Source organism: Syngnathoides biaculeatus, chromosome 1 (assembly GCF_019802595.1).
Source record: "Syngnathoides biaculeatus isolate LvHL_M chromosome 1, ASM1980259v1, whole genome shotgun sequence".
Lineage (NCBI taxonomy): Eukaryota > Metazoa > Chordata > Actinopteri > Syngnathiformes > Syngnathidae > Syngnathoides > Syngnathoides biaculeatus.
The window spans coordinates 2,453,064-2,474,308 of NC_084640.1; the positions used below are offsets into that span (position 1 = coordinate 2,453,064).

General features: G+C 37.9%; 1 protein-coding gene across 5 annotated transcripts in view; it reads left to right on the forward strand.

Moving 5' to 3' along the window:
• The window catches only part of LOC133502101 (sodium bicarbonate cotransporter 3-like), a 53,826-nt gene that overhangs the window by 15,266 nt on the left and 17,315 nt on the right, over positions 1 to 21,245 (forward strand). For 3 of the 5 annotated variants that reach the window (XM_061822791.1, XM_061822545.1, XM_061822710.1), the window contains exons 2-14: positions 627 to 708; positions 1,958 to 2,107; positions 4,923 to 5,061; positions 6,594 to 6,754; positions 7,512 to 7,700; positions 14,109 to 14,224; positions 15,271 to 15,428; positions 15,771 to 15,858; positions 16,053 to 16,199; positions 16,858 to 16,964; positions 18,147 to 18,321; positions 19,142 to 19,275; positions 19,383 to 19,628. In XM_061822791.1, coding sequence (XP_061678775.1) covers positions 6,715 to 6,754; positions 7,512 to 7,700; positions 14,109 to 14,224; positions 15,271 to 15,428; positions 15,771 to 15,858; positions 16,053 to 16,199; positions 16,858 to 16,964; positions 18,147 to 18,321; positions 19,142 to 19,275; positions 19,383 to 19,628 — 1,400 coding nt within the window. In that variant the 5' untranslated portion in view covers positions 627 to 708; positions 1,958 to 2,107; positions 4,923 to 5,061; positions 6,594 to 6,714. Of the gene's footprint in view, positions 1 to 626; positions 709 to 1,957; positions 2,108 to 4,922; positions 5,062 to 6,593; positions 6,755 to 7,511; positions 7,701 to 8,487; positions 8,872 to 14,108; positions 14,225 to 15,270; positions 15,429 to 15,770; positions 15,859 to 16,052; positions 16,200 to 16,857; positions 16,965 to 18,146; positions 18,322 to 19,141; positions 19,276 to 19,382; positions 19,629 to 21,245 lie in introns of all 5 variants that reach the window. The other 2 variants (XM_061822876.1, XM_061822623.1) reach the window with 2 other exon arrangements.

Here is a 21,245-nt window from a genome sequence, read left to right on the forward strand (position 1 = left end):
AACCGTGTTTGGAGGAAGACGAATGATGAGTTCCATCCCAAGAACACCATCCCTACTGTGAAGCATGGGGATGGTAGCATCAAGCTGTTTTTCTGCACATGGGACAAGAAATAAATTGAAATTGCTTTTGGATTCAAGTATACTGCACGATGCGGAGTAAGTGTCTTTTGTGGAGCTGATCAATGACTTAATTGATCAGATCCCCAAATTATGATATTGAAGCTGATTTTGGGTTATATCGATAAAGTCTATCAGATCCCTGTAACATCTATTCTCCACAGCGTTGGCCAAAATTACCCGTGTGAATAGCTTAAGCTTCCCTCATAGGAAGTGCAAATGTGAATAATTTTGCAATGCATATGGCTACTTATGTTGCTGTCACTCAATGTGTTTCTTCATGCTTTGCATAAATCTCCGATCATCAATAACAACTTTCAAGTTGGAAAATTAATGAATGCTTATACATTACTTGTTGAGTCATCCATAAGTGGATCCCTTGTCCCAGACTGACCTCTGGATAAATCTTGAGGCTAAAAGTGTGTTCATACTTTGGTTTGGTGCAGTTTGGATATGTAAGTTTTGAATAATCCTTAAAATGTACCTCTGTATCCTTTTGTCTCTTCGAGGGTCTAGATGAGGAGGCGATAGTTGACCATGGAAAGAGCAGCTTCACTATTCAAACAAACTACGAAAAGGATGACTTAGAAAGTAAGTCATAAACCAAGCCGCATGACAGAATTTAATTTCTGACTGTGTTTCTCATAGTTTCCTGACTACCGTATTTTTGCGACCATAAGGCGCACTGTATTTTTAGCTGCAGGCATGGTGGCGCTCACGTGACAGTGAGGCACAATTGTACTTTTATTTTTGCAAGCAGAAGAACAAGCATACACTTTTTTTTTTTTCCACTACGACCGGTGGAAGCAAGTCATAAGTCAACATGCAATGAACCAAACCAAAATCATTACACAACAGAAAACAGAACAGCACAATCAGCAAAAAACAAAACAACCAAAATGATGAGCGGGGAAATAATTGACACAAAACATGCACTTCAAACGCGATTTACATACATTGTGCTGTTACGCATATAACTATATGGCTATAAAGCAACACCATCTCACAACATACGATAACATGCATGCACTCTATTTAAAAAGGCAGAGGGAGGAAAACTGATTTAGGTTGTACTTCATTGAAGTATTTAACAATGTAAACAGTGAGTTCAGTTGTACTTTAAGTATTTAACAATATAGCTATGCAATATAATTATATAGCGACATTAGCTTAAAACCTACAATAGCATGCATGCACACTATTTAAATACTTCAATAAAGTACAACTTAACGCACTGTTTACATCGTTAAATACTTCGATAAAGTACAACCGAACTCAGTTTTCCTCCAGGTGTTTTTTTTAAATAGTGTGCATGCATGTTTCCGCATATTTTAAGCTAGTCTTGCTATATAGCTATATTATGGCAGCTAAGTATCTAAGGACTTTAATTTTTCGGTCATCAGGATGTTTATATAATATTGGTTTCTGTCAAAGTATGGCGTTTCATCTTTTTTTTGTTCCTTAGTTCCTTTTAAAAATTAAAGATAAAATCGCTGTAAATTCTGTCATGTTTGGGAAGTAATTTGCCTCTCACATTTAAGTGTGGTAGTAACAATAATTTTGGAAAAAGTGAGAAGCGTGTTGAATTTTGTGCTCAATTTATCTGGTATTTTTGTCATCTGTTGTGTAGGATATTTAGTCTCTTGTTTTATTTTTAATTTGTGCTTGGTAACAAGTATGATAACATGAACTTTCAAAATCAACAGTCAGATCCCATGAGTTATTAATCATTTTAAATTTGAAATTAGTGTCAAATGGCTAGTTGCTCTATCTGTTATATTTATAAGAATTTTCCTTTGTTTTCACAGATTGTCTTAATATTTTATAATTGTTTTTGTAGGCCACAGAGCAGTGTACGTAGGCGTTCATGTTCCTATTGGAAGAGAAAGCAAGCGGAGGCATCGTCACAGAGGACACAGGCACCACAGAAAGAGAAGGGATAAAGATTGTGAAGATGGGAAGGAGGATGACAGAGACTCTCCCCCTTATGGTTAGAACACAAACCATTTCAATTCAGTTAATTAAATTTTTGCTGCCCTCCAAACAACACTTTGTTCTGAAAGTCCTTCCTTCTCTGTTGCCATTGCCCGCATTACCCCAATGTAGAGATAAACACATTTTAACTGGGTTGTCTTATTTATGTGTTAAATATTGCTCACATGAAAAATCTCTCATTCAACAATATTGGAAACATTGAGTTATTAATTCACACATCTATAACCACATCAACTCAATAGAGGTCAATTTTTAATGCTCATTTTTTGAGAATACTGACTAATATCGAGCAACTTTCTACTTATATTGGTTTATAGTAGATTTGATTCGTGAAAAGAGTTTGAGCAAATGTAAGTTCTCAGATCACTTAATTGAATTAACTTCAAATGATTAACTCTTTATACACTAATAACCAAAAGGCTTATGTCCCAAATGCCTTTCTGATCTATTAATTCCACATGAATTGAGCAGACGATTCAGGTGAGCAGGTTTAATATACACCGGCTGAAATAAGTATTTAACACATATGTTTTTCTCACTGTATATACTTTTGAAGATGCTATTTACATGAACATTTCATTAGCTGTTGGGAACAACCCAGGTAACCCATATATATAAAGAAATAAGAACAGATAAACTCAGAATTTAAGTTGTTTACTAATGCAGAGAAAAAGTATTGAGCACTTGAGGTGAGGTGCAAAAAGGCTTAGCCAAGACAACACCTTAAACGTGTCAATAATCATCAGCAATCCATCACCTTTGCACTACTAATGAATGTCAGTCGTATTTGGTAGCCTACAAACATGCTCCATTGTTAAGGTCTGAGTCAAGAAACATATTGTGATGGGTAAGAACAAAGAGCTGTCTCAAGACCATTACAAGCTAATTGTTACAAAACACAACAATGACATTGTTTATAGGCATATAACCCAGTTCCTGAATGTTCCACTTAGCACAGTTGGGGCCATAATACGTAAGTGGAAAGCAATCATACCATAAATTTTCCTCGATTGGGTGTTCCTCGGAAGATTCCTGAAAAATGAGTGCAAAGAATAATCAGAAGAGTTGTTCAAGAGCCTATAACGACCTGTGGAACACTTAAAAAAGACCTAAAATTAGCAGGTACTGTTGTCACAAGGAAAACCGCGAAGAATATTGTCTGGTCTGATAAGATCAAAATTGGGAGAGAAGGCACTGCACATCACCCTAAAAACACCATACCAACAGTGAAGTTCAGAAGTGGAAACATGCTGATGTGGGGCTGATTTTGAACAAATGGTCCTGGTGAACTTCACAATATTGAAGATGAATGGAGAAATGAAACGAGACATTCTTACAAAAACCATGTGAGGTGAATCGAATCAAAAATCTATGGAAAGAACTGAAACTCAAGGTCCATAAAAGAAGCCCAGGATGGATTCAAGATTTGAAGACTCCTTGTGTGGAGGAATGGACCAAAATCACACCAGAGCAACGCATGCAACTAGTTTCTCCATGCAGTAGGCATCTTGGAGCCGTCATTGGCTTTTGTACTATTACATATTACCAGTTAGTGTACGCAATACTTTGTACCTGTGTTTTCTTTGTATATATGAATTAATTTGGCTGTTCCCGACACCTGGGGAAAAAGCTCATGTCAATACCACCTTTGAAATATATTTAGTGATGAAAAACAGTGAAGTGTTAAATATTTATTTCAACCGCTCTACACTGTAACTTGTTCCCAGGATCACACTTTTATACGGCTTCCACTGCTTTTTGTTGTCTCCATGAAAGTAGTGCAAAATCTCAGAAAGCTAACTACAGTGAATAACTTTAATCATCAAAAATTATTCTCTTTACTTTTAATAAAAACTTTATTAAGTAGTAAGAAGAAAAGTACAGTCGTCTCAATCTGTGTGGAATAATCTCAAAAACGTGGAATGAGCACTTCAAAGCCATTGGAAATCCTCCATCAATAAATAAAAAAAAAAAAATGACAAAATTGCATGACCTATTCTATTTAGTGTTAATGATTCGTGTTACTTTTGCACCATTTAAGTTGAAATCTTAAAGCAAGTAACGTCATCTAAAACACAATGGTATATTTGACGTGTTGACTATGCCAACCCATCAATATTTTGGCCCGTTCAAACTTACTTTTGGATATATTTAACTGTAACTCATCAGCCCTTCAGACAAGGAAATCCCTGAGTAGAAAGCATTGATTCGTTGTGATACAATAAGTGATATTTTGTGAAATGATGGCGTTAAACTGTTTTTTTCTGTAATTTAAAATATACATATATTTTTTTCGTACCAGATGTTCTGTAGGTGATATTACATCGGAACCCACCATCCCATTTTCTAAACACTTGGTGTATTTTACTCAGGTTTAAGTGACTATTACAGGCAGACTAAGCATTTTGACAAGTGTAAATCACAAATGGGACTGTAAGAAAACGTCTTTGCTGGATTCAGTCAGGCATGACAGGAACATTTCCAGAAATATCGTAATTGTTCCCTCACGCAATATGTACTGTAGATGCACAGTGGAAAAGTGACAACCATTTATATTTCTTGTTGAACTAATAAGACGCAAAGTAAATTTATTTGTATTGCGCATTTCATACACCAGGTATCTCAGTGCGCTTTACAGGATTATTTACAGCATTAAAATGGAAAAATAAAAACATTTCAAAATTAAACGTGTGATTAAAACTGCTTTTAGTACAAGAGACATCACTGAAAAGTGGAATTACTATAAAGTGCATGAGGAAAAAGAAAAGTTTTTAATATGGATTTTATTCCTTTTGCCACTATTTTAATAGACACGCCATCCCAGCGGGTCCAGTTCATTCTGGGGACGGAGGACGATGACTTGGAGCATGTTCCCCATGACCTCTTCACCGAGTTGGATGAGCTATCCTTCCGAGATGGCAGTGCCACTGAATGGAGGGAAACTGCCAGGTCAGACTAAAGCTATGAAGAAAACGTTGTAATATTATATCACTTTTTTTTTTTTTTTTTTCTTTCAGCTTGTCCCTTTCGGGGTTGCCACAGCGTGTCATCTCAGATGAACACACATATATGTTTGGCACAATTTTTACGCCGGATGCCCTTCCTGACGCAACCCTTCTCAGGGAGTGGAGGCCCCAGTGGGATATGAACCCACAACCCCTGGTTTACCAAACCAGTGCTCTAACCACTGAGCTACGGGGCCTCCTACGTAATATTATATCACAGTAATCCTCTAAATTACAGAGACCTCATTCCCACATTGCAGTTTAAAACATGATGCACACTCTCTTGCTTGGAAGTTATGGGGAAACAGACAACATGAAACATACACACATAACAGTGCATTTTTTTCTTAAAATGGAAATGTGTCCCCAAGAATGTTTAACTGATATAGAATAAAATATGTTCTTATACATGACAAATGTTTCCCACGTAAACTTGGGCAGCTATATCAACCTTTGAGGGATATTGCAAATCAAAGGTGTGAGATTTCTACATGTTCAAAAGACATGCTATTTTCTATATAGGGTACAGGAGGATCTTGTCTTTCTTTTCTCCTTCAGGTTAGACGACACCACAAAGTACACATCATAAATATTCGGACACTCTTTCATACTAAATGTATGGCACAAGCAACTGTACAACTGTAACAAGTTCTGCTCAGTCTTCTGGGAATTCCTAAAGCATGGTTATTTTTCTGTAGATGATATACCATAATGTTGCGTAACCATGTCATGAATAAAATTTTTTTTAGACCACTAACAGAAAAATGACTTATGGAATGACATCTAATGTATCATTAAGTGAACACTCCCTCTTGATCACTAAGATGTGTTTGTATAGTTTGTAATTTATTTTTCACGCATGCATAAATGACCTAAGTGTATTCCACTTCTACCACTTGTTTTTGTGAGTACATGGGACCTAAAATTAATTCTTAAACAGGGCAATCCAACTGCATTAATAAAGTTAGACCATCACCTTGCTTAATGCTCAGTAGTAACAATTTTCCGTTGCTCTTTACATCCAATTTTACTTGATGGAATTTCTCAAGTCTTTGGGAAGTATTCTGTGGTGTTGGCTGGCAATAAAATACAAAGCTGTTGAAAATGCAGAGAGTATATTGTATACATATTACATGACCTGTGTGCTGCTTAGCCACACAGGAGTTCAACATTTATGAAATATAACCACATCACGATTCTCGCTTCCCACATTTTAGGAACAATTATCTTACGGCCCCCTGAGAATGACTACATTATGTCTTTATTCGGAGTGTTTTATTTTCCTTTTTGTATAATTGACTAGGATTTGTTTGGCAATATCTGAGTGCGATTGAAAGAGACTCTCCACAGTACTCTGCCAAAGATATATTCGTTCTCTTAGCAATGCAAACACACATTAAAATATTCATCAATTCAAATTATAATTGGAACTGTGTATTCCTTGATGCCTGTATTCTTTTTGGGACTCATCTACAGGTGGCTTAAGTTTGAAGAGGATGTGGAAGACGGCGGGGAAAGATGGAGCAAGCCTTACGTGGCTACGTTGTCACTGCATAGTTTATTTGAACTGCGTAGCTGCATCCTCAATGGCACGGTCATGCTGGATATGAGGGCCAACAGTATAGAGGAAATTGCTGGTAGACTGTTTTGTTTTCTCTCCCCCAATGTATTTATATTTGTGTTTTAAATGTGGAATTGTAACGTTGTTTTCCTTTCAGCTTGTCCCATTCGGGGTCGCCACAGCGTATCATCTCAGATGAACGCATATATATATTTGGCACAATTTCTACGCCGGATGCCCTTCCTGACGCAACCCTTCTCAGGGAGTGGAGGCCCCAGTGGGATACGAACCCACAAACCCCTGGTTTACCAAACCAGTGCTCTAACCACTGAGCTACGGGGCCTCACTAAAATGTGGAATTGTAATGAAAATAACTATTAGATGGTGGCCATACGTATTTTTTAAGTAATATACTGAACTGTCAAGCTTACCTACGTCTCCCACCAGAATCGTGACCTGGTGGTGTAATGGACACCTTGACTCAATTACGCTGCATCCAAACTGTTTTTACATCTTATAATTCCTGTTGAAAGTAAAGCTGTCTGACAACCTCAGTATGTGTGTTGTCATTCTTGTAATAAGAAAGTAATGATTCTCGGTCCGCTAAGCAAAGCCATTGCTCGATTTTCTGAGGGAATAATCGATAGGATGTTTTTCTATTGTTATAAGGTTCGATATTGACAGCACTAGTCATCTTATCAAGGGCAAACCAAGGCTTTATTTCAAATGAATACTTTGTAATCTCCGCAGTTGATTAAGCACATTTGGCAACTATTTGAGGAGATACTATGGGTTTAATTACATTTGTTGTAATTTGCTGTTTGTTGATTCAGACATGGTGATAGATAGCATGGTGGCGTCAGGCCAGCTCAAGGAGGACCTGCGGGCGAAAGTGCGTGAGGCAATGCTGAAGAAGCACCACCATCAGAATGAGCGAAAGCTCAGTAATCGCATCCCTTTGGTGCGCTCCATTGCTGACATAGGCAAGAAACATTCTGACCCTCTCTTGCTAGAACGAAACGGTGAGATTCTCCAGTGCACTCACTTTTCTTTTTTCTGCATACGATCCAATATTATGAAAATATTTCTAAAAATACAATGTTTATATCTTTCAACGCGTGCATAGAAGGTGGATGGTAAAAGTGAGTACCATCTAGGGATCAAACAATAGTGAAGCAATAGCTCCCCTATAAGCAAAAGAGAAATCTGGGTGCTAAATATTGTCTGTATGGCTTGGTATGAAATACTGATCTTGAGTTCTTTTTGAACAAGTGCATGGCTGCAGGAGTGTACATTTGAGTAAACTTTCAAGATTCTGATTAAAATTAGGTTTCTTATTCACTGTTGGTGATGGTCATTAACTGTAGTGGCAAAGTTGAATGCTGTTTAGCGCAATGTGTTATTCTGTAGGTGTTCTGGACTGTTTTGCTATGGGAATTTGCCTCCAGTTAATTGCACTGATATTGTCATATCTGGCATGCAATTTGAAGCTTTGCCTAACCAGTCACATGATTGTTTGAACTTGGATGAGACAGGTTTTTGAGCCTTGTGGACACGCCCTCCCTTCCTCACCGAATCATTCTCAGTGTGTTCTGCACTGAACCATTTTATTTGCAGTCTTGATGCATGAATGAATCTCTAATAACACCGGCGATGTCCCTGCTCCTCACCCTTTGTGACTTGTGCCTTCAGATACCATCACTTCAATATATTTTGACTTCACGTTTTTCCTATCTGCCTCCATCCCTTTTTCCCTCTTTCTCCTTTCCCTGCCTTCTTTCTACTTTTTGCCATTGTCTCCTCTTTTAGGAGAGGGCCTTTCCTCTTCGCGTCTCTCCCTCCACAAGCCAGGAGCGGCTTCTTCTGCCTCCAACCTGCCTCAGAGACAGGAATCCCGAGTTTCCATTCTACTCAACCATCTCCTACCCTCCTCTTCCTCCAACATGGGGCGGCTCCCAGGTCCCTCTTCCCACACCACCCCTCAAAGTACCCCTACCTCCTTTCGCCGTGCCTTCCCGAGTCCCCCACGTGCCCATGGAGCTGGCTTTGGCCCTTATAGCATCCCAGAAGTGGTGGTGTCACCGCCCAAGGATGATGACCCACCAAACTCAACAGAGGAAGAGGCATCTTGGCCCCAGTTCAGCCGGCAATCATCCTGTGCATCCCAGGGATCTGAGCAGCTGCCCTTAGAAGGCAAATATCTGTGTAGCCTGCCAGTGTGAGTCACAGCTTGATCAGAAAACACTAGCACTAGCATGAAAGCTCTGCATCTAGTTAACTTTGCGGCCATCTCATGAATTACCCACGACAAAGCTCAATTTCTGAAGCATTCCTGCTCCTTAATCTCATTCATTTGCAGTACTGTGCAGCATTCTTAGACAACCAACATCTATTTCATATAGCGCATGTCCTTATAGGGTTGTGACACCTATCCTGGCTGACTTTTGGCTAAAACGGCCTACACCCTGGACTTGCTGCCAGTCAGTTGCAGTAGGGCTTCATTAAATTTGTTCTTTTCCTAGACCTTTGCTAAGCCAGAATTTTTTACACACGACAGACTGTGTCATTGTGTTTCTGCGTACATGGACAAAAAATTTCATACTTTTTTAAATTTTTCTTACAAAATGAATGTTGAAATGGCCATTAAACCAACAGCCCAAAAATGGGGGAAAATTGCACAGTAGTGTAAATGTTATGATTCCCTATTCTCTTTGTTTCTTTCTATCTGTCTCATAAATCTTTGACTAATTTCTGCCACCTAAACCTTAATGAACCCCTCCACATTTTCTAAGCATCCCTACTGTCTTGCTTGATCAAGTTTGTTAATGCCGTTTTGGTTGAGGTGTCATGGCTGTACGTGGAGAAGGCTTTGTGACTTGATTGCTCTTCATCCTTCTCCTTCTTGTATAGTTATTTGGCCTATGCTACAGATTTTAAGACAAGGTGTTGCATTTTAGAGTAATTAAAAAGTAATTCTACTGGTAGCGCAACGGAGGAATTTTTGATCTGAACTGAATATTGGTTATCTCCAAAGATTAACAAGGTTCAAAAAAATTATTTCCTCTTTTTTTTTTCTGAGTTTTTTTTTCCTCTTGCAGTTATTGTACCATACCGTGTGCAGCAAAGTAAACAAAGGAGCTTGCCTGTGGTTCATTATCAGTAATTCAAAAAAACTTCCTGTTGTTTGCTTGGTTTATTGCTACCCTGGATTTTGAAAATATTATTCTGGTTAGACGAGACCACTGTGGCCTGTCTGAGCGCAGGGCTGTAATTGTGTTTCCAATCAGTAAACTTGATATATAGTTCATTATGGAGGTGTTCTTGCTGTGAAAAAGTATGTGGATCCTTATCAAATTCTTGTTTTCATAGTTACCCCACTTTGTTTACAGTTATCAAACAAATGTAAATAGCAGATAGCGATAGCCCAAGTAAACATGAAATTATCTTTTTACAATTGTGATCGTGCTGTGGTTGATGGAACCATTCTACTTTTTACCAGAAACCTCTCAAGGAGAATGTTATTTTGCCATAAACTGGAGCACACTTGGGTTCAGCAGCAGGAAATGATCCAATACACGGCAATATGCAAACTTCTTAAGGGCGTCCATGCTTAGGAAGAGTTGGCCAAAATATCTTCATTGAGATGTGCAAGACTGCCAGTTGATTTGATTGATTTCAGTTGCTGCTGCTGATGGTAGCCCAAACATGTATTGGGTTTAGGGGACAATAATTTTTCACAAAGGACCAGGTAGCTTATCATATTTTTTTTCCCCTTAAGTAGAATTTAAAAACTGCAATTTATGTTCACTTGGGTTTTCTTTGTCAGATATTTACATCTGGTTGATGATCTAAACATTAGCAGCAAAACCATGCAAGAAAATAAGAAATTGAGTAAAATAATTTTTCACAGCACTGCTTGTTTTCATTTTTTTAATGTATGGAGTGACACCAAATCTCTCAACCTTTCCAGTGCAATCATGGTTAAACACTGATTTTGCATGTGTACACTTTTGTCTTCATCAGCCCCTTCTCCTCCACCTTTTTTTTAAGTATTCTTTTACCCAGTCAACATGAAGCTGGTTTAATTTGTGTAAACAAAATAGTTTTGGATTAAACTTGAGAGCAGACTGCCTGAAGTGGTTCAATATGAGCAGTTACGATTGGGATGATAAACTTAGTTTTGCTTTATTGTTTTATTATGAGATGTGTTTGTATGTAAGCCTGTGTTTGACTCCATATCCAAAGTATGGAACATTGGTACTCGCTGTCGCTTGTTGACTCTGAGCGGTTGTGTGAAAGGGTGTTCTTATTTTAGCTGCTAAGCTTTTGTAATTGTACCCTCTTCAAAGAGGATGGATACTTTTTTCCCCAAGAGGGAAGTGTCTTGATTTCTGTGTCGGGGTTGCCTTACTGGAATGAGATTATCACGCTGTAATCATTAGTCTAATTAGTGTGCCTTGGTGAAAGTTCAAGGCTTTAAATAGCTTGTTGAATTACTGTATAGTGAGTGCCGAATGGACAGTAAATACTTTTTTTCTGCCATTCACAGTAATTAGTCTGAATGACAATGTTTGACCACACGTTAAAAGAAATCGTACCCAACATCGATGATTATGATTTTTTTGTTCTTTTTTTTTTTTACATTCACCTGTGGATTATTGGCACTGAATTGGCATTGGATTGTTTTTGCTGCTGGAGTACTACTATTGATACAGTTTGTATCCTCTCAAAGCTCATTACAGTGACCGCATATAAGACACACTCAAATCATTTTTCACAGTTCCGCCAGTGTAGTCTGACAATTTTGGTGATGTATTTTAATGTTTTGCATAGATCTGCTGAGTCATCACTTTTGAAAATGTTGGCTGTGGGTGAACATTCCGCTGTTTAGCCTTCCTGAATGAAGAATTTTTACCGGATGCAACCTAGGCTAATCCCTGTCTTATTCCAAGAGGCTTTGTCGGGTATGTGAGCAATCAGGCTCCTATTCACCGGTCACAGCTACCCAGTATCAACAAACACAGACAAAGTTTTTGGCATCCTTCTGTTGGGAAAGAAAAACACGTTGGTCACTAAAATTACTAGACAAAAGTATTATACATAGAAAAATAATGAAATTAATTGATGAAATTCAGACATTGCTTTTTCTTCTTTTGTGGGCCTACAAAACTGAGCTATCACTGTTATAAAATGATTTGTATAACTCAAAGGGACTTTTGCACCTGTTGACAGATAATTTTGGTACACTCCTCATGTGCAAACTCCTCCAGCTGTCGCCGGTTTGAAAGGTGCCTTCTTTAGATTGCATGTTTCAGCTCCTTCTAAAGATGTTTAACAAGATATAGAACAGGGTTCATCGAAGGCCACTTCAGAATCGTGCAGCGTTTTCTTTTTTGGTCATTCTTAAATTTGGGTTGCTAATCCAATTGGAGGATCCATGACCTGAGGTCATGCATTCTGGCATTGGACTCGAGCTCTCATTGTACAACGGCACAGATCCAAGACACCGTGTGCAGGATGTAGAAATTCATTTCCTTCATGTTATATAGCTTGTATGCGACTCTTTCTTAATTTATTTTTTAGCATCTTTTTGTATTTGTAATCATGAATAGTGCTCATGTGACTTGCCAGAAAGCTCCAGATTTCTTCTCAGACGTTTTCCTAAAAGCTTTGGGGCTTGTCAATAAGTATTTTGCTATTCCACTCATCATTTTCAAGTTATTAAGTCAGTGACCAGTGGGTGTTTTTCCGTTCTTTAACGTAAGGGTATCAGCAATTTTTCTAGCTTTCCTTTGAGGATATAAACAGCCTGCTTGATAAAATGACACATTCACACATAAGCAGTTGGAATTAGCTGTGGGTGGCTTTGGTGTTAATTTTTATGACCAATATGTGTTATGTAGTTCTTGGAAATAGAGGGGAATAATGGGTAAAAGAAATGGTTACTCAAGTTGGTTACTCAAGTATACACAGAACAGTATAACACATTCTGTGTGTATAGTACATTACCTTCATTCTCTGTGGACATTACATTTCACAATTCATAAGTAGCCGCATGTTAACCGAAGTGCTAGCGTTTCCTGTGTCAGTCTCATCACAAAAGCATTGAAGTACTGTATAGTATTACGCTCACACAGATATCATAGCCGATATGAGTTGCTCAACTATATCACATCTTGCCTTCCTGATTCCAAATAGTCTGTTCCAGACTTTCTTTTGTGAAACAGACGAAATACTCATTGATTTAAATATTTGTCTCTATTTTGTAACTTTCAAACAATTTCTTTTTCTTTTTTTTCCTGTGAAAAGTATATATCCTGTTGTTTCAGGTTGTGGTTATCTGATCAATGTATGCTGTTACACGGCAATATAGTCACTCATATGTATAGCTGACCTATATTTGAACTTTTGAAAGTAAAATTATGCTATCAGGAAACTGAACAAAACAGTCTGTAGCCGCAGAAACATTCAAGGTCGTGAGAGACATCATCTCATGAAACATTTCCATTTTGACCCCATTATTATTTTGTATGGAAGCTTGTTTTGGGAACAAATAGGATGTTCCACCTTCAAGCATCCATTGTGGAAGGAAATGACTTGTTCTGTTGTTGACACGTTATATTTGTATACATTTCAAGTAATAGTAATATTTGTTAAATCATGATTCACATGGAGGTAGAATAGAAGCCTGGATGTTTTAGCCATCCATTTTCCGTACCACTTATCCTCACTAGGTTGGATGGTCTGCTGTAACCTATAGCCGCTGACCCTTGGCAAGCATTTGTGGACACCCTGAACTGCTCGCCAGCCAATCGCAAGACACATAGGAACAGCAGACCATTCACACTCACATGCACGTTAAGAGGAATTTAAAGTCTTCAATTAACCTATCATGCATGCAACATACCATGTGGTAGGAACTGGAGAAAACCCAGGCCGGCACGGGGAGAACATGCAAATGCCTTGCAGACGGGGCCAGATTTCAACCCCTGTCCTCAGAACTGTGAGACGCATGTGCTAAGGAATGTCTCCCATAGGGTGTTTTATTACTTTTAATTTTACTTTTGTTTAATTACTGGTAAGGCAGTAAGTTAAGACGTTGAATCAACTTGTCTCCTACAGTGTCTGTTCACCATGCAGATCTTAGAACTGTCCACTTGGAATCTGCAAACGATAGTTAATGGCGGGTCTGAACAAGGCTTAAAAAAGTTCTGAGAGAAAGAAGCATTAATTCTCTCCTTGTGCACCTGCATGCGTGTGGGCTACTTCTCAGTGTGGTGTGCTCCTAAAATGAGCAAATAAGCAAAGTATAATGTGAATTACATTGAAATTATTAGCGTAAATTTGAAGATCTACTGATAGGTCACAGCTATGAGTCTTAGTTCTCACACGGTATCTCTTACCTGTCCACCCCACTTCTTCTCTACCAGGACCACTGGTTCATCCAAACTCCGTCCCGAACTACCTGGACAGTGAAAAGGCAGTGGAGAGGCGGCCTTCTAAAGTAGGGGTCAGTAGAGAAAGCAGCAGTGTCGACTTCAGCAAGGTAACCTAACCATAGTGCTGAGCACAGACAGTCTATCATGGTGGTTGGGGCCATGACCACATGTCTGACCGTCCACAGAAATTGTGTTGGCAATTCCCTTAATAAGAGGGAACATCACAATTTCCTTTTAGGCTCAATAAATCACATTCTGAAAGTGTTTTGCTTTGCATGGTCTCCATTTTCACCATATCTGTTCCTCCTGCACTATGCTGGCAAGCGTGAATGCAAGCTGCCATAAATGGATTATAAAACCACCCATTATGTCTTCTAAAAATAAGGTGCACTGTTTATGAGTCACGGTGTACAAAGATGGACGGAGGCACAGACTGCCATTGCACACACGAGATGTTCAGTGCCATGGCAGGAAATGCATCACAGCTTTGGACAATCTTTGCTCAGTACTCTGTAAGTGTCAATCTACAACTCTATCAGAAAAAAAGTTGGGTTTCAAAACAATATTTACTTTGCTATGCTGTAGCTTCAAATGTAATAAGATACATCAACTTTATTTATAGTAAAATTTTGACTTTCCTCAAATATCTGATGGAGCTTGCTGTTCTTTATCAATGCATATTATATATATATATATATATATATATATATATATATATATATATACATTTTTAGACATCCACCATAAACATCTGACCTCAACTTTGTTTATTAGTAGTACAGTACATAAACCAAGATATGGCCATGATGAGGAAATACAGTACATATGGGGTCCATCTTGGCCGTAATCAGAAAAGAACACATCAAATGCAAAGTAATGTTAAGTAATGTCTTCACAGTCAAAACATCTACAATAAACTATTAGTATCTGTAGCTCTAATCCTGATTTGAAATCTGATCCCAACTTCTGAATATAGGGTTGTAGATGCAAACTCTCCTTATCTTGCTTTTGCTATTAAAAGGCTTCTAATAACATTCTTGCCTCCCTAACATTCCCATAACTTCCCCATTACCTCACTGTCTTCATGTTTTACTATAGTTCAAATGGACAGTGTTTTATCTGTATTTTTATTTGCTTGTACTCTTGGTTTTAGGTGGATATGAATTTCATGAAGAAGATTCCCCCCGGTGCTGAAGCTTCCAATGTTTTGGTGGGGGAAGTTGATTTTTTGGAGAAACCTATTATTGCCTTTGTTCGACTGTCCCCTGCAGTTCTCATCACCGGCCTCACTGAGGTTCCGGTGCCCACAAGGTACTGTGTTTATTTCCAGAATAATGCATTGGAAAAGGTTGAGATACAGAGATATACAGTATGTTGAAAGAAAACCTAAGCCTCTTATGTCCAACACATATTTAGCTTCTCTGGGGGTTTTCAATATAAATGTGCTTCCTGGAAAAGCTTCTTATTCTTTTTAATTGCATATGAATCCATACTGGCTCATTGAGTTTTGTGTAGTTGTTTTTTGATTATCTTCGGTATTAGTTGCTGTTCACAGATTATTTGTATGCAAAAAATATACTGTACTTCATCATGGAAACCTATACTATGCATATAAATGAAGTTTTTTTTTTTTCATGCATGTCTCGTTTAAAGGTTTCTGTTCCTGCTTTTGGGTCCTCATGGAAAGGGTCCTCAGTACCATGAGATAGGCAGATCAATGGCCACTCTGATGACAGACGAGGTGCCATACACAAAGCTCTCACCAAAACCATTCATCATTTTGTATTTTATCATATTGTGCATAACCAGTTTTTATGGTTATTTATATATGTAAATTGGCTTCAATGCAGGATGTTTGATGCATTTTAATAGAAAGAAGTCAACATATTAGCTATTTCTGTCAGTCAGTAACCACATGCAATTTCCATTGTATAGATTTTCCACGATGTGGCGTACAAGGCCAAAGACCGAACAGATCTCCTCTCTGGGATTGATGAGTTCCTTGATCAGGTGACGGTCCTCCCTCCTGGAGAGTGGGACCCCACGATCCGGATTGAACCACCTAAAAATGTCCCATCCCAGGTTGGATTCCGTCTTGGTTTCTGATAAGCTTTCTTATTTTATTATTTTTTATTATTATTTTGATTTTATTAAAGGTTAGCATCTCCATAAACAGACACAATCTTGACTGTGCACGCAAACAGATGTGGAAGCTGATTTGCTAACTGCTGCACCAAGGACTGTGTTCCAAGTTTGGAAGCTAGCCACCCAATTCATTTTCACGTGTTTGCCATTGATTGTGCTATAGCGGGCAATTCTCCCCAGATATGCAAAATAATTGCTAGGACAAAGTCCAAATAGATATTTTTAGTATTTACAGTTGCACAGTTACAGATTTATCAAGACTGATTGCGGAAGCACTTTAAATGGTGGCAGGTTTACATCTACTCCCGTGTGTGTGTATATATGTATATATATATATATATATATATATATATATATATATATATATATATATATATATATATATATATGTATATGGGGGGGGGCATGGTGGTTTTTACATTGACTTTTGTTTGAAGAGGGTAGTGTGTTCATCTTTCATACATTTTCATACTCACCAAAAAAGGCATTTTAACTGGGGTGTAGAGACTTCATTTTTAAAAATACTTGTTTTTACTTATATGATCATATCTGTCTTCATGTGGATGTATGGTTGTGAATTTTCCCCAACATGCAGTTAAAGAGGAAGAGGCCATCCCATCCTAATGGCACCGCATCCCCAGCGGGAGAACTGGAAAAGGAAGACGACCACCATGTGGGACCAGAGCTGCAGAGGACTGGAAGGCAAGTAAAGCACAGTTCAGGAGTTCTGGAGCAAATTAAGATTTCAACAACCAGAAGTTTGTTCTGTTCATTAGCTTCTGCAACACTTTTTAAGTATGAAATGTAGTACTTTTAAACCAATGTGGTTAATAAAATGTGGTCAGTGAGAAACAATTTACCAACCAACTAAAATTGCTAACAAATTCACAAGATAAACATGATCAAAATCATCCGCTTTATAATATGAAATTGAAATACACAATCCCAGATCATTTCAGTGTGTGTCAACACAAGCACAGCAAATGCGTCATAAAGAAGCAGCTGTGATATACCAAATGTAACTTAAGTGGTATTTGCACTGATTCACCAAGATTAAAGCAGGTTATTTAAATTAAAAATAAATAAATAAACTAAAGACGACATTAAGTTCTTCACCAAAACTTCAAGACAAAGATCTTAAGAAGCTATTCCATATTTTATGTTCACTTGTTTATGGGTAAAACACTTACTTTGATATTTAAATTAGAAGTTTTTACACAATTGGATTGTTTTGTATTTGATGTTCTTTAAAACGGTCAACAAAACCTGTGACTTGAGTTTAAAAAAAATAAAATAATGCAGGCATAAAGCAATTTTTTAAAAAGTCAGAAGTAACCAGTATTGCTGATATTTTGTACTCTAGAGTGGGAGCCAGTCGTACAGTGGAGCATTATATAAAGTCAATGGCACACACATTCTGCACACACTGATTTATTTACACGTTCACTCTCCTTTTCACCATTAAAAAAAAAAGCACACAGCAAGAGCAAGCCAGTGGCCCCTGTGTGTACTTACAGTAAATGCAAGGGAACTTGATGCACAGAAAGTGGAGCAGTGTGAAAGGAGCAATGGTTTTAAAGTGGCTGGCAGCAGGTGGGGGAAAAAAATTAAATGAATGAATTCGCTCCAGCAGAATTTATGGACAGGTGGTAGAGGCAGGAGAAATACACAGCCCAGGAGACATTCATTTTTAAACAGGAATAGCTCGGTCCAGATTTGAAATGCCAATAAAGGTCTTTAGGAATTCTTGTCGTTCAAAAAGTCTCGTTTAAGCCTTTTCTTTCACAATTGATCCTTTATCCTGAAAATGAATGTCTAAAATTGGACCACTCCCATCAAACTAATTTGTTTTTTTTATTTATTCATATCCTTCTTCTTTGGTAGGATATTTGGTGGTCTGATCCTGGACATCAAGCGGAAGGCCCCCTTTTACTGGAGTGACATCAGAGACTCCTTGAGCCTGCAGTGTCTCGCCTCTATTCTTTTCCTCTATTGTGCCTGTATGTCTCCTGTCATTACATTTGGAGGTCTGCTTGGGGAGGCAACCAAAGGCAACATAGTGAGCTTGACAAATGGTTCCTGAATTGACAATATTTGTGCATTTAGTTGACTTTTTATCTCATCTGTGTTATGTTTTGACCACTGAAAAGGAGATAAACAGTCGTTAAATTCGGCCAGATTACACAAAGTTTTGCACACCTCGCCGTTAAAATTTTCATTAATTGATATTTGATGAGACAACCTGGTTAGCAATCTCTATTCATTGTCATTTTTTGGAAGAAATTTAAATTTTGATGTTCTTCCTCATGAAACTCATCCAGTCAAGCATATGTAGACCCCGATTTTTGCATTGCGTCAGTGCAAATGGAGAGTTTCTGCCAGTGAAATACATAAATGCAATCACTGAAAGGAGCCAACTACCTCTGAGCTATTCATATTTGTTTGAGATTTTTACTTCTCACCCTTTTCTTTTCTTTGAGTCATTACAGTATAGCTACAATCATTTCATGTAGTTTATGCTTCAGTAAATTATGTGGAGCCACAAAACATTGTTTACCGATAAGAACGCAAGAAGTTGCAATTTTTCAATTTATTTTTTTGCATCAGTTGGTGTGTCCTCGGGAGTTGCTGGCTGTATCGGGTTCACGATTGTTCAGTTCAGTCCCCTGGTGTAAACTCTTAAAATAAACAGTGCTGCCCAGAGATATGACAAGTGACAGGCCAGCAGGATGGAAACATTTAGACACCTTATCTAAATACTTTGACATGGTCAGTTTATTCTGAACTTTTCTGGGGGGGTTCTTTTCTTCTTTCCCTCTCCTTGCAACCCCCGCCACCCTTCTCTCTCATTACTCACTGCCTCTCCTTTGTTTCTACAGAGTGCCATTGAGTCTCTTTTTGGGGCCTCCTTGACTGGAGTAGCGTATTCACTCTTTGCGGGCCAACCCCTAACAATTCTTGGCAGCACAGGACCTGTTTTAGTGTTTGAGAAGATCCTCTTCAAGTTCTGCGCGTAAGTTTAAGTTCTTTCCTAGTGACATTTTAAATATCCATAGGATTATATCCATAACAATCCTTTTTTTTTTGTTTGTTTGTTTGTTTGTTTTTTGCACACCTCAGTGACTATGGGCTGTCCTACCTGTCCCTGCGAACAAGCATTGGTCTGTGGACCGCCTTCCTATGTCTGGTCCTGGTTGCCACGGATGCTAGTTCCCTGGTCTGCTATATCACTCGCTTCACAGAAGAAGCTTTTGCAGCGCTAATCTGCATCATCTTCATCTATGAGGCTCTTGAGAAGCTCTTCCACCTTGGAGAACATTATCCTGTCAACAACCACAACATTTTGGATAACCTCACATCTTATTCGTAAGTATTTGCATTTATTCATTTTTGAGTATGTATTTTTTATGATGACAGTTTGGCTGGGACATGTCATGTAATAACACTCCGAGTTCACTATCATTATTGTTTTAAAGGTCCCATATCTTTGCCATTTAGACCTCCATAGACTGACTCACTAAGATGGGTTAAATATAAAAGTGTGAATTTCATTTCGAAAAGCACCTTGTTTTTAATCATACAAATCTAAAAAAAAAGCCCCTCTGTCAGCTACTTATGTTTGTCCCAGTAGTTTTGTATCTGCTTTTGCCCAAATTTGTCCACCCCCTTTCCTCTGATTGGTTGCCTCTATGAAGCAGATCCACTTGTGAGAGCACATGTGTTTTTTATGTTCACACCTCTGGCTCATGAGCAGAGTGGTAGATGGAAATATTCGATAGTAACATCAGTCACTGATTTGACGGGTGCATATGCGCCTGCACACCATCGCACTCGCAAATTTGCACAGTCGAGCACGAAAAGTCACGCTAGTAAAATTTTTTACGAGTAGAAATACATAGACATTGAAAGACATCGCTTATTTTGTGTAGTCGTGACATTATTTTACGTGTTTATTTCATAAACATTGGTAACAAAAGAAGCCTGATCCTAAACAGTATTCACCCGGAAACAGGAAATGCAAGTTAACCGTACTGAGCATGTTTGAAAGTTATGTCAAAAGCACATGTTCCGTGCGCATTTACATTGAAAGTCATCAACATCATGAGCCATGTCAAAGGAAATTCAGTTACACTGAAAACATTTTTGGGATATAACACAGGTAATGTTTCAGTATCTGACTATAATAAGTATGAGATTGTGATTTACTTTGACTTGATCTAGTGCGAATGGTCATTTTCCTCTGTGGTACGCGTTATCTTGAAGTTGAAAACTTTTCCCCTCTACATGTTTTAGGAAGATATAGATCATCTACTACTATCTTTCATCAATGGATTGACAAATTACGCTAGATTATAACAATACATCATGATTGCCGACAGGAATGTTTGTTACAATGTATCGCTAGTTTGTTGCCACTAATGCCGAATATGTTGAACTAAACTTTCAGCATTTTCAAAACATTGCGGGTATAGACCATTTCTGTTTATTCCTTGACAGGCCAGTGCATTTAACTTTTCTTCAGATTAAGTTTGTCAGATCAAGAATTTTAATTGATGAAAATTTTTAAATACTGTTTTACATCATGTACTACTAATATCAGTACAAATTGGAAATGATCATTTCTGAGTTTGAAATTTTTGTTTTCTATTTTAGTTATGTATGTGTTTATTTTATGTTATGTTAGATTAATCTGTTAACAAGAAGTTTTAAAATGATGGTTTTTTTTTCCTAATTTAGTAATTTACTGGTACTCCATCCCCAATCACACCCGTAACTTTATATCTGCGGGCATTACTGACCACACACGTACATTTTTCAAATATGAGTGACTGGTAAGATAGATTAGTGTGGGAAATTTGAATGACCTAATTTCAGGCCTCTTGCTGGAAAAACGTCTTAAACTCAGTAATGCATTGACAATTTTAATTTATATTTCATGTTTACAAATGCACCACAGAGCCAATATCACATCCCAAATACTAG